Here is a 10,894-nt window from a genome sequence, read left to right as displayed (position 1 = left end):
ATTGCAGCCTTGGTGAAAAAACTTCTTAAAAAAAAAAAAAAAAAATGTTATTACAAAATCATAATATTCCAAACCTTTTGGACCATTAGTGTGTATATACTTTGTGAATGTACAGTTGAAAGAAGTGTAATTGTGTTTTAGGGTTGATGTGGATACTGTCGATGGCTTTCAGGGCAGAGAAATGGACTGCATCATTGTGTCTTGCGTGAGAGCCAGCAGTGAAAAGGGTTCCATTGGGTAAGCGTGCATAGTCTGTGTCATTCAACTTAAATATTCATGTTGTTGGTTCAAATATTGCGTTCCTTTCTTTTTAAGGTTTGTTGGAAATCGGCAGAGAATGAACGTAACCATTACCAGAGCCAGATTTAGTCTCTTCATATTGGGACATCTACGCACCCTCAGGGTAACATGCATGCAGTATTTATACATTCATTTCTCGACCCACCACAAGAGGTGCTGTTGTGTACTTCTGACAGCTTTTAATGACGTTTTAATGTGTTTCTGCAGGAACAAAGTGATTGGGGAGCTTTGTTTGAGGACGCTAGGAGACGTAAAACTATAATCAAAACCATGCAAAACGATTTTGAAAGCGACGCCAGGCAGATTCTTAAACGAGAACCGCCGGCCCGCAGTCTTTCTTATCCCCCAATCAGGAGACCAAGCACTGTGACCACACCTATTATACATGCACCTGTGGAAACAGGCCCCGCCCCCACGCCCCACCCCCAGCGTGACACGAGCAACATGTCTATGCCGCGGCTAATACCTTTGGAATATCCTAATAACCCACGGATGAATGACAGGCCCACAGACCCACGGTTTGCAGAGCGGCGGCCAATCGGAGAACAGAGACCGGACAGAGATGGGCGGGGCTTACCAAGGTCACGCCACTCAACAAACAGAGCTAATTCATGTGACGCTGACTCTAGAAGTACTGGCCGGTGTTCCAGATACTCTTCAAAACACCGCGGTTCTTCACCTTCGAGACGACACAGGAGATAAATTAATTATCCCTGTTTTTATTTGTCATTAAAGCTTCACAGCAATGTATTAAGAGAGAGATTATTCTTCCTCATGTCCTCTTCTCCGTGTTTTGAGAACCCACTATGCACAAGGGTCGTTGTTAAACTCCTCTTTCTCAGACAATGGCTTAACGGTTAGCTTGACAAATTAGTTTGATGGCAGTGCTTTGTTCCCCTAATCTTGGACTCTTTCTAACTGTTTTTTGCTGCAAAATTAATATTAAATATCTATTTTATGCATGAAGAGGGATGTTTTGTGTACAACAGATTTTGGTTGTTTGGACCTTGTGCTTGTCTCCAGAAAATATATATTAATGCAATAACTACACTTTCTTGAGCAGTCGGACTTGCTCTGAAGTAACCATTTTTTTGGGGGGTTTGGGTCTGTATAGTTTGTCACTTATTTGAATGTAACATTGATTTAAAGGTTTTTGCAGGAATGGATTCGGTCTGTAAATGTGTTGTGCATGAATGCAGTGCCGTTTGTGTTTCATTGGTTGTTTTATACTGACTTTTAACATTCTGGATTATTGGAAAACATACTGGATTATTTTTGATTGAGCTGACTGTTAGAATGTATTTTATTTTTTGGAAGTAGGCTAACTTTGATTATTGTCACTATTATTCTGGAGGAGGAGAAGGCCAAGAACAGAACCATTATTGCTCAACATTTTAATTTCAAATATAAAATGCCATGTTGCATTTAAGTTGTGAATGAAAGTTAAGTTTGAAATTGTACGGTAAAAGTATACAAGCCAGATACCTGGAGACTGAGAGATCGACTTGCTACTTTGGCTTTTTTTTTCTTTTTTTTTCTTGTGTGTGACCAGTTTTACAAAAGTGTATGAAGAGGACTTTCGTACAGCACTTGTACAGTTCTGTTTTATACAGATGCACTTTTTGTAGACCGGAATTAAAAAAACTTTTTTTTTTTTTTTTTTACACATTTTGGGTTTAATTTGTATCATAAGAATCACTGTGCCACTATTATTCTTGATAAACGGCAGTGATGTGACGTGAGTGATGCACTAAATCAAATAGTCCTTTATCCCCCACTGTTTAGAATTTATATAAGTACCTTGAAATGGGTGAATTATACTATGGTAAATGAATGCTAATCAGTCAAAACCATCGTCTCGACACACCACTGTGTCCCCATCTGTACTACACTGTACCACAACCATTAAGGCTCGTTATCTTTCTAACCAGTCATTTCTGACACTCTTTCCTTAAGAGCCATAGGGATCAATCACTCACCCCAATCTTTTAATATTTATTTTTAATATTTGCAATAAGCCCCTCGTGGCTACGGTTTTATTTTACTGTGGTCGAATGACTACTCAAATCTGTCATGTTCTCAAGTGGCTTATTCCTTTAGTGAAATGATGAGGACAACACACAAACACAAAAGATAAATGTATTATTAGTATTACTAATCTGAAGGAACAGCTGTTTGGCCATGTAATATAAACATGAAATAATTGTATATTCAGTCAAAGAGTTCCAGGTGCCAAAAATTAAGACTTTTATAGATTTAAGGAGTATGTGTTGGTGTAATAATATGCAATAGGGAGTACATGTCTCAGTAATTAGTGAACTTGCGTAACTGTCTAAATTATTGTGCTGTTTAACAACATACCGATTGCTGAAAAAAACGTTCAGTGGACAAAAACTCCATAAAAAGTTGTTTGGCAAAAATTACATGATTTAGGTCCTTTATATCGTGAGTGCACATTGAAAAGACTGTTAAGTTTATCCCTAACATTCCCGTAAAATTAAATATGGCGTCTAACCCCTCCCGCTCTTCCACCACGCCACCGTTTTCCCGCGCAAATCTCGCGCCCTGCTGGGGAGTGGAATCAACGGCTCCCTGACCTGCCTACGTTTACATGCACAATTTTTGGTTCAGTCATACTGAATTCATTCCGATTGATGAATCTGAATGTAGTGGAGGTTGTCCTGCTCCACTTCACAGTTCCCGAGTGAAAGGAGAGTTTTATAATGACAGGACACGCATTTATACAACACTTTATTCAAAAGGAAGCGCTATGGAAGGCCGTTAGCGCCAAAACGTGTGGTACTAGCGTGTTAACACGAGATTGCGCGTTAACACATAATTACGCGTTAACACGTAATTAACCGGTTAACGCGTCATTTTGTGCTGGTATTGAGCTTTAGCACCCACCATCTACTGGTGTTTTTTTTTATTAATTTTAATTTAATGTTTTTTTCAGGCATAAGTAGGCTACAACTACATATAATAGTTATAGCACAACTAGTATTTTAAAGTATTTTAAATTATAACTGTTCAACCCCTGAAAGTCATGACCAATTTCACAATTACAATATAATTACACAAAATATTAATTACACATTTCTCCAAACAGTAACAGTTAACGCGTTAGTACCACACGTTTTGGCCGTAACGGCCTTCCATAAAGAGCCGCTGTTCTGCGCGTCATACGTCTTTACGCTATTTCTGCGTCATTGCACATGCGCAGACCTTTCCGTTTCGGGGTTCAATCCGATCGAGTGTTTACATTCACTTTTAATCGTATTAGAAAAGGAATAAACCACCCCCTTCAATCTCGATCGAGCTCAATCGGATCTATTAAGGTGTTTACATGAAGGCTTTGCAGTCCGATTGAGCCATCAATCCGATTACAAACGGATTATTTGGTTGTATGTAAACATAGCGACAGCAACGTAAATTCGCTCTAAACTGTGACACATTTTGTCACTGCTGTTAAATTAAACCACTATTAAAAAATCTCAATACAGCCAGCTTAATTTAGCCCTCTATTAATCTTAACAACAAGCAAGCTAGTCTGTCGCTGGCATAATTTAAGTGTCCCTTAAATTAAGCTATTTTCACGAATTTCAGCACAATTACAAGAGTGATATTAATTTTAAACAACAGTTAAAAAAACAGCAAGTTCATTATACTGACGATCAATAGACAAGTTGTACTTATTTTAATGACAGAGAGAATCGGCGCCGACAACATTGTACATTTTGACTCTTTTTGCTGTATATTTAGATCGCCAACGAAAATTTCAAGCAATGCATAACAGTCTATAAACATCGTCTTGAACGATTCAGCATTTTACAATGATTCAATAACCCAGTCGTAAAATTTTGTGTGTTTACTTGCTTCATTTATGAGTGAATCAGACGGTTTGAACGAATCGGTTAAATGAATGATTCTATGGTTCGCTTATTAGGAGGCTTTAGTTTATACTGGAGGTTTTAGTTTTGTTTTCCCCCAACATTTCATTATTCTATATTCAAAATGATCATTTTAAAACATTATTTATGCAATGTGTAACATTATTTATGCAATTGGAATTGCAGTGTAAATTGATTTTGATAACTGGTAAGGTGGATTTTCTTTAAATTCACATACACTTAGCTACATGAATTAAAGAATATATGATCATATCTGGTGTTTTAAGGAGAGGGAAGAAACCTGTTTTTAAATTAGTAGTAGTAAAATGTGCAGCGTCTGTTCCACCACTAGGGGGCGCAATGCTTCTAGATTTACACCGGTTTGCCTTGCCCCAGTTTTAGGTATATTATACACCCTAAATCAGGACTGTGCAGGTCCACATAATGTGTGGCCAAAAACCTCAGTAAAAAGCTTTACAGATTTGCACGGAAACACCTACCCAACATACAACTCAAATTCAACAGTCAGTTGGGTTCAATCTTATTAACCTGTGAAATGCAGTTGTATTTGTGTTGCTAGAAGGCTTTCTGGTGGAACCATGATAGAGAGAGGTGGTATTTTCTTACATTTACCTATATAGGAAATGAGTTTACTTTACATAGTGTATGCTATTATTTATGTGCTATTGTTTAAAATCATTATGTGTTTAAAAGGATAATTTATAATGTGACACCATGATAGAGAGAGGTGGTATTTTCTTACATTTACCTATATAGCAAATGAGTTTACTTTACATAGTGTATGCTATTATTTATGTGCTATTGTTTAAAATCATTATGTGTTTAAAATGATAATTTATAATGTGACTTACACTGTATACAATTCAGAAAGCACAAACCTCTAGATGAGCCACTCTCATTACCATGATCACCTATTATGACCTATTTGTAAGCACATCATGGTTATAATCATGTTTCTATCTAAAGGTGGTGAGAATGAAGCTTTGGACTCATAAAGACCCCTCTTGACGTATCCTCCCTGTGTGCGCTATTGATATTCTGAGGAAGGTAATCAATGCCCGCTGACTAAGGTAAAAGCTTGATCCTCTCAGGTGCAGGACACTTTGCTACTGTGACGTGACGCAGCATTTTTCTCTCGTCAGGAAGATGCCGGCTCAGCAAGGCCTGGAATCTTGCTTTTGTTGTAATTTTACATTATTGGAGCAGCATCCTGTTTGTTGTCTCACTGGCTCGGGTGTCATTTTCAGATATTTCATAAAGCCAGTGACCGCATAGACCAAAGTAAATATAAAACTCTCTCTGGGTTATATAAAAGCCAGTAGAAGATATGATTGGGTCACTCATACCATGCTCTCTTAATATAGTGGATGAAATAACTAAATTCTTAAAGACAGAAATCATATTAGGTAGCTTTTATAGTCACAATATTATTACTGAAATGAATTTTAATTCATTTTATCTGTTGATTTAAGTGCATGTTGCAATTTTTATCATTGTCAATTAATTAAGAAATATTCCAGGTGTTTCTCCAGATTCTTCTGTGTTTTTTGTGGTATTATTAGCTGGTTTGTCTCACTTTAAAACACTGTTTGATGAAGTCACTGAAATCCGTAGGACAATATCAAAACATAAAATAAAATGAAACAATAAAGTAAAATGAACTAATAGAAATAAGAACACAGTTACAACGTCTTGTAAGTTACGCTCTTTATTTCCATCCTGTTATTTTGCCATTACTGTCCTTTTTTGCCTGAAAGTCCTTTATTCCCTTTTATAGTAATATTTCTTTAATTACAACACAAACATGTTTTTTTTAAAGTTCAAAAGGACTGAGTTTTAGAATTCATATAAATTGGCTATGCTTAATTTATGTTTTTAAAATTATTGTCAGGAAAAAAGTTATTGTTATGAAATGTGATGAAGAAGAAATTATCCACACAGAAACAACTGAAACGTGGCCAAGTAACAGTCACATTTACTGTAAGTTTTACAGTGTCATAAAATTTCATTCAGTTTTTTTTTAGTTTTGTAAATCTGTTAACCATAAAGTGTAATAATCCCCATCCCATACATTTCAGTAGAGTTTGCCATCTAATAAATTCTGCTTGGTACATTAAGTGTTTAAATTCATCCTCGGTAATACCTGACAATGTAAACCATACCTTATAGATTCTCATACATGTGCTGTAAAGTTTACAGTGTAATAAAACTTCTGCCTCTTATGTAGATCCAAAACAAAAATATTCTCTACCAAAAATAGTCAAATAATGTGGATTTATAATAATTCCATTTGATTAGATATCTTCTCTTGCGAGTTGGATAGCGTGTTCGTGTCCTGAATACTTCGTAAATATCAATGATCTCTAACTGTGGCGACAAACATTCCTATAACAACCAGCGGTACAGTGCCTAAAATCTTAATAGTCATGATATAACACAATAATATCATACTCTTTGCTTTTTAGCGAATAGCAGTGAGTGCTCGTTACATACATCTGAATGTTAAAAACTGCAGCAAGGGAGTGTAAAAAAAAACATGAAGCTGGACCTTTCCAGAAAACATCGTACAGTCGCCGATCACTGTGAGGACACGCCCCCTACGCTGACCAATCAGAGTGAAGGAAGTGCGGTTTGTATTACATTTCGCAGCTATTGCGCAAGAAGCTCACTTCTTGTTGATTGTGTGTGTGTAGTGTGTGTGTTTTTGGTATTATTCGTCCTCAGCGTATATGTGAGGCGCACATTTTGAGTTCCGTTGATTTCCAGCTCTACGAGAGTCTTTGTTTCTCGTTCTTGTTGTCCTGCAGGGCGTTCTGCACCCTGTAGAGGGCAAAGCTGAGCATCTGGCCCTCTCGGTGCCCGCTGGTGGGGAAGCAGGGGTCTCTCAGGAGGCGGCGGAGCCCAGCAGGGTGGCGAGGAGCGGGCAGAGCAGAAGTGCCAGGCTCAGCGTGAGTGCGCTGGCACCGTTGCACTTTTTGCCTCCGTCGCAGCGCGACTGTTGGCACAAAACACCCTTAAAGTCCAGCGTACAGCTACAGCGCTGATTCTGAACGCACGTCCCCCCGTTCTGACACAAGAGTAACTCATCGTCACACACGTTTGCTGTGGAGAGCATGAGGAAAAAGTTATGTACAAGTTATGTTCAAGCAAATACACCCTGTTTTTCTTAGACTAGTTTGGAATAATTAAGATTTTTTTTTTATTCCATGCATTTATTTGATCAAAAATACAGTAATATTGTGAAATATTATTACAATTTAAAAGAAACATTTTCTATTTGAATATATTTTAAAATGTAATTTATTATTTCTTAGCCTTCAGTGTCGCACGATCCTTCAGAAATCATTCTAATATGCTGTTTTGCTGCTCAAGAAACATTTCTGATTATCAAAACATTTGTGCTGCTTCATATTTTTGTGGAAACCATGATACAATATTATTCAAAAGATTTAGGTAATATCTGTTTTATACAGTCTATGGGTAATATGTAAAAAAAAGAAAGAAAGAAATTAATAATTTTATTCAGTGAGAACGCATTAAATTGATCAAAAGTCACAATAAAGACATTTATAATGTTATAAAAGATTTCTATTTCCAATCAATGAACTTTCTATTCATCAAAGAGTCCTGAAACAAAATGTAATACAGTTTCCACAAAAATATGAAGCAGCACAACTGTTGATAATAATCAGAAATGTTTCTTGAGCAGGATTTCTGAAGATCATGTGACACTGAAGACTGGAGTAATGATGCTGAAAATTCAGCTTCACATCACAGCAATAAATTACATTTTACAATAGAAAACAATTATTTTAAATTGTAAAAAAAAATATTTCACAACATTACTGTTTTTATCCTGGTGACGATAAGAGACTTCTTTCAAAAACATCAAAGAATATAAATTTTTCTTTTGGCCGGTAGTGTGTGTGTGTGTGTGTGTGTGTCTTACTCACTTAGCCATGATCATTTGCTTGGTGGCTTGTATCTGTGTCATATTTAACATGGGCGTCTGGTGTCATTAAAAAGCCACATTGGGTCGCAGGAGTCTGGGTACTAATGAGACCAGGTGCTGTACACCTGACCCCAAACTGTCTCAGCAGTGAACAATGAGTGTGTGTGTGTGTGTGTGTGTGTGTGTGTGTGTGTGAGAGAAAGGACAGAAAATGATAAAGAGGAGGATGACTATGGCTAAGTTCAGAATACCATATACTTTTTCTGTTTCTGCAGTATACACTATGCATAGAATACCTGGATGACCTACTACTACATTGTAATGAGCAGTGTATCCCGCAATACAACATGCTCTACTTGACCTTCCATTTCCAGTGACAAATTAATGGTAAGTAATATCAGTCACAGTATTTATCTTTTTTTTTGTCTCATTTTACATAGAATTAGGCTAAAAATGCAAAATAATAAAGATGATATGGAATTAATAATATATGTGACAACAATGTAGCATATAGAGTGCAGTAGTCGGGTTAAGTAAAACTTCCATTCATTTTCTCCAGAGGGGAAGTGATTTTTAACAATAACTTATAAACCTTTCAAAACAGACCTACTGTGAGCTGCAAAGTTGTTAACGATGGTATATAATTTTGTTGAAGCCATCAGCTACATTATTTCAACTTATTTTTAAAATAATTGTTTAACAGTGGAATTCCTAGTGAAAAACTACATTACCCATGATTCTGCTATTAAATCTCCACCAATCGGAGAGCTGCAACAAGCAAATTGTGCAAAAATAATACTTAGCGGCAGCACCCATCCACTCCAATGAAATTACTTATACTGCACATAATTAATTAAGCTTTAAGTATGCCATTCTGAACATAACCTATAAAAAGACTGTGTATGTGAAGGGTTAAATTGTCAAAAAAAAAAATTTTTGCAAAACTGAAAAGGTCATGAGATTTTAATACAAAAAGTTCTAAAAGACATAGCCCAAACCATGTAAAAACTTACTCCGTTAACCAAACAGTTCATTCTCTGCATTTACTAGAACCAGTAAATACTCGTTGCATGCAGATCCACTTAACCTAAGAACAAAACAAATCTATTTGAAGAAAGTGCCTAATCCAGCTCCGGAAGTGTGTCCCTGATGGATTCTCCTCTGTTTTCTCTCCTCACAGTGCTAGCAGTTTTGGCCATGGGCCTGTTTCATCTTAAAGATGGATCACGGGGAAAAAGCTGTGTGCAGGGCTTCTAACATCACCATGGGAATCCAGGTACAAATGTGATCATTACCCCACAAACCAGTTTCCAATGAACAAGGGCTGTTTAGAATCCGCACGGCAGCACATCATTTGAATACACAAATAGCCAAACCCATTAGACACCAGTAATATGCTGATTTGATGTGCAGTAAATGTCTAATACATCGTGATATGGGGTTAGACTCCTGTCAAATCAAATGAATCCCGCCCTCTTTATTTTGAGACCTCACCCCTTTTTCGTGCCAAACAACTTGGAACCAATTCCAGTGTTTGAATCAAAAGCCGTACAATTTAAAAAAAAAAAGTAAAACGGTCACTAGTAGCCCAGTGGCAAAATGTGCCATTGCTGGTAGAAATGGTGTATCTACACATTTTAAGGAATCACAATAATCCACAAAATGGATTTGTTTCTTACAAACACGAAGCTTTTCACTTCACAAGACATTAACTGATGGACTGGAGTGGTGTGGATTACTTGTGGATTATTGTGATGTTTTTATCAGCTGTTTGGACTCTCATTCTGACGGCACCCATTCACTGGAGAGGATCCATTGGTGAGCAAGTGATGCAATGCTACATTTCTCTAAATTCCCATGAAGAAACAAACTCATCTGTATCTCGGATGGCCTGAAGGTGAGCAAATTTTCATTTTTGGGTGAACTATTCCTTTAAAGCATCTTTCTCCTTTCTCTGTCATTCAGAATTAGAATTAATTCCACTGTGTAAAAACTTATGACTGCAAGCTAGAACTAGTAATAATATTATTTACACTGTAACTTATTTCAAATGGCTTTTGGAAACAAAAGCCTTGTAAAGGACTGAGCCAATTAATATCTTATTTAAACTCGAAATTGGCTGAGGAGAATGGAGAGGCGATTGCACACTTTGACATTGATTTGTTAATTAGATTAGAGAGTTGAATGATGTCTGATTAGGAATAGGTTAATAAATCTGGGAGGTACTTACGAAAACAACCCTGTTTCCAGTAGTAACCGGGGAGACATTCATCACATTTGACTCCGTTAGTGCCTTCTTTACACTGACAGAAACCGGTTCCATTACAGCGGTCGTGCAATGAGCCCATCGTATTACAGTTACACTCTGAAAAGAAAGAGAGAGAATTAGTTAGGGGAAAAGGGTTGAACTTTTACAAAATTATGTGTGCCAAAAAGGCTCAATGGGTTTCCTTGTTATTTAATTGGTTGGTTTTACTGTTGACAGTTCTGCATGCATTAAAGGGGTCATATGATGCGATTTCAATTTTTCCTTTCTCTTTGGAGTGTTACAAGCTGTTGGTGCATAAAGAAGATCTGTAAAGTTGCAAAGACTAAAGTTTCAAACCCAAAGAGATATTATTTATAAAAATTAAGTCAACCACGCCTAACTAAAACGGCTCGTTCTAACACGCTCCCACATGTCTACGTCACGATGTGGGAAGATTTGCATAACGCCGCCCAAATGTTCACG

At 36.9% G+C, this 10,894-nt stretch overlaps 2 protein-coding genes across 3 annotated transcripts in view; one reads left to right on the top strand and one right to left on the bottom strand.

Annotated features, from left to right (window-relative positions):
- Nucleotides 1–1,939, top strand: part of LOC107675759 (probable helicase senataxin) — a 21,647-nt gene extending 19,708 nt beyond the window's left edge. For both annotated transcript variants that reach the window (XM_016470192.1, XM_016470191.1), the window contains exons 22-24: nt 142–237; nt 316–403; nt 508–1,939. In XM_016470192.1, the coding sequence (XP_016325678.1) occupies nt 142–237; nt 316–403; nt 508–1,002 (679 nt within the window). In that variant the 3' untranslated portion in view covers nt 1,003–1,939. The remainder of the gene's footprint in view (nt 1–141; nt 238–315; nt 404–507) is intronic.
- Nucleotides 1,940–5,917: 3,978 nt separating this feature from the next.
- The window catches only part of ntng2b (netrin g2b), a 61,628-nt gene continuing 56,651 nt past the window's right edge, over nt 5,918–10,894 (bottom strand). Inside the window, exons 7-8 of the mRNA XM_016470209.1 lie at nt 10,394–10,528; nt 5,918–7,313 (exon numbers count right to left, since the gene is read on the bottom strand). Coding sequence (XP_016325695.1) covers nt 7,096–7,313; nt 10,394–10,528 — 353 coding nt within the window. The 3' untranslated portion in view covers nt 5,918–7,095. The remainder of the gene's footprint in view (nt 7,314–10,393; nt 10,529–10,894) is intronic.

Source organism: Sinocyclocheilus anshuiensis, unplaced genomic scaffold (genome assembly GCF_001515605.1).
Source record: "Sinocyclocheilus anshuiensis isolate Anshui unplaced genomic scaffold, SAMN03320099.WGS_v1.1 scaffold708, whole genome shotgun sequence".
In the NCBI taxonomy this organism is placed as follows: Eukaryota; Metazoa; Chordata; class Actinopteri; order Cypriniformes; family Cyprinidae; genus Sinocyclocheilus; species Sinocyclocheilus anshuiensis.
This window is presented reverse-complemented; position numbering and strand designations above follow the sequence as displayed.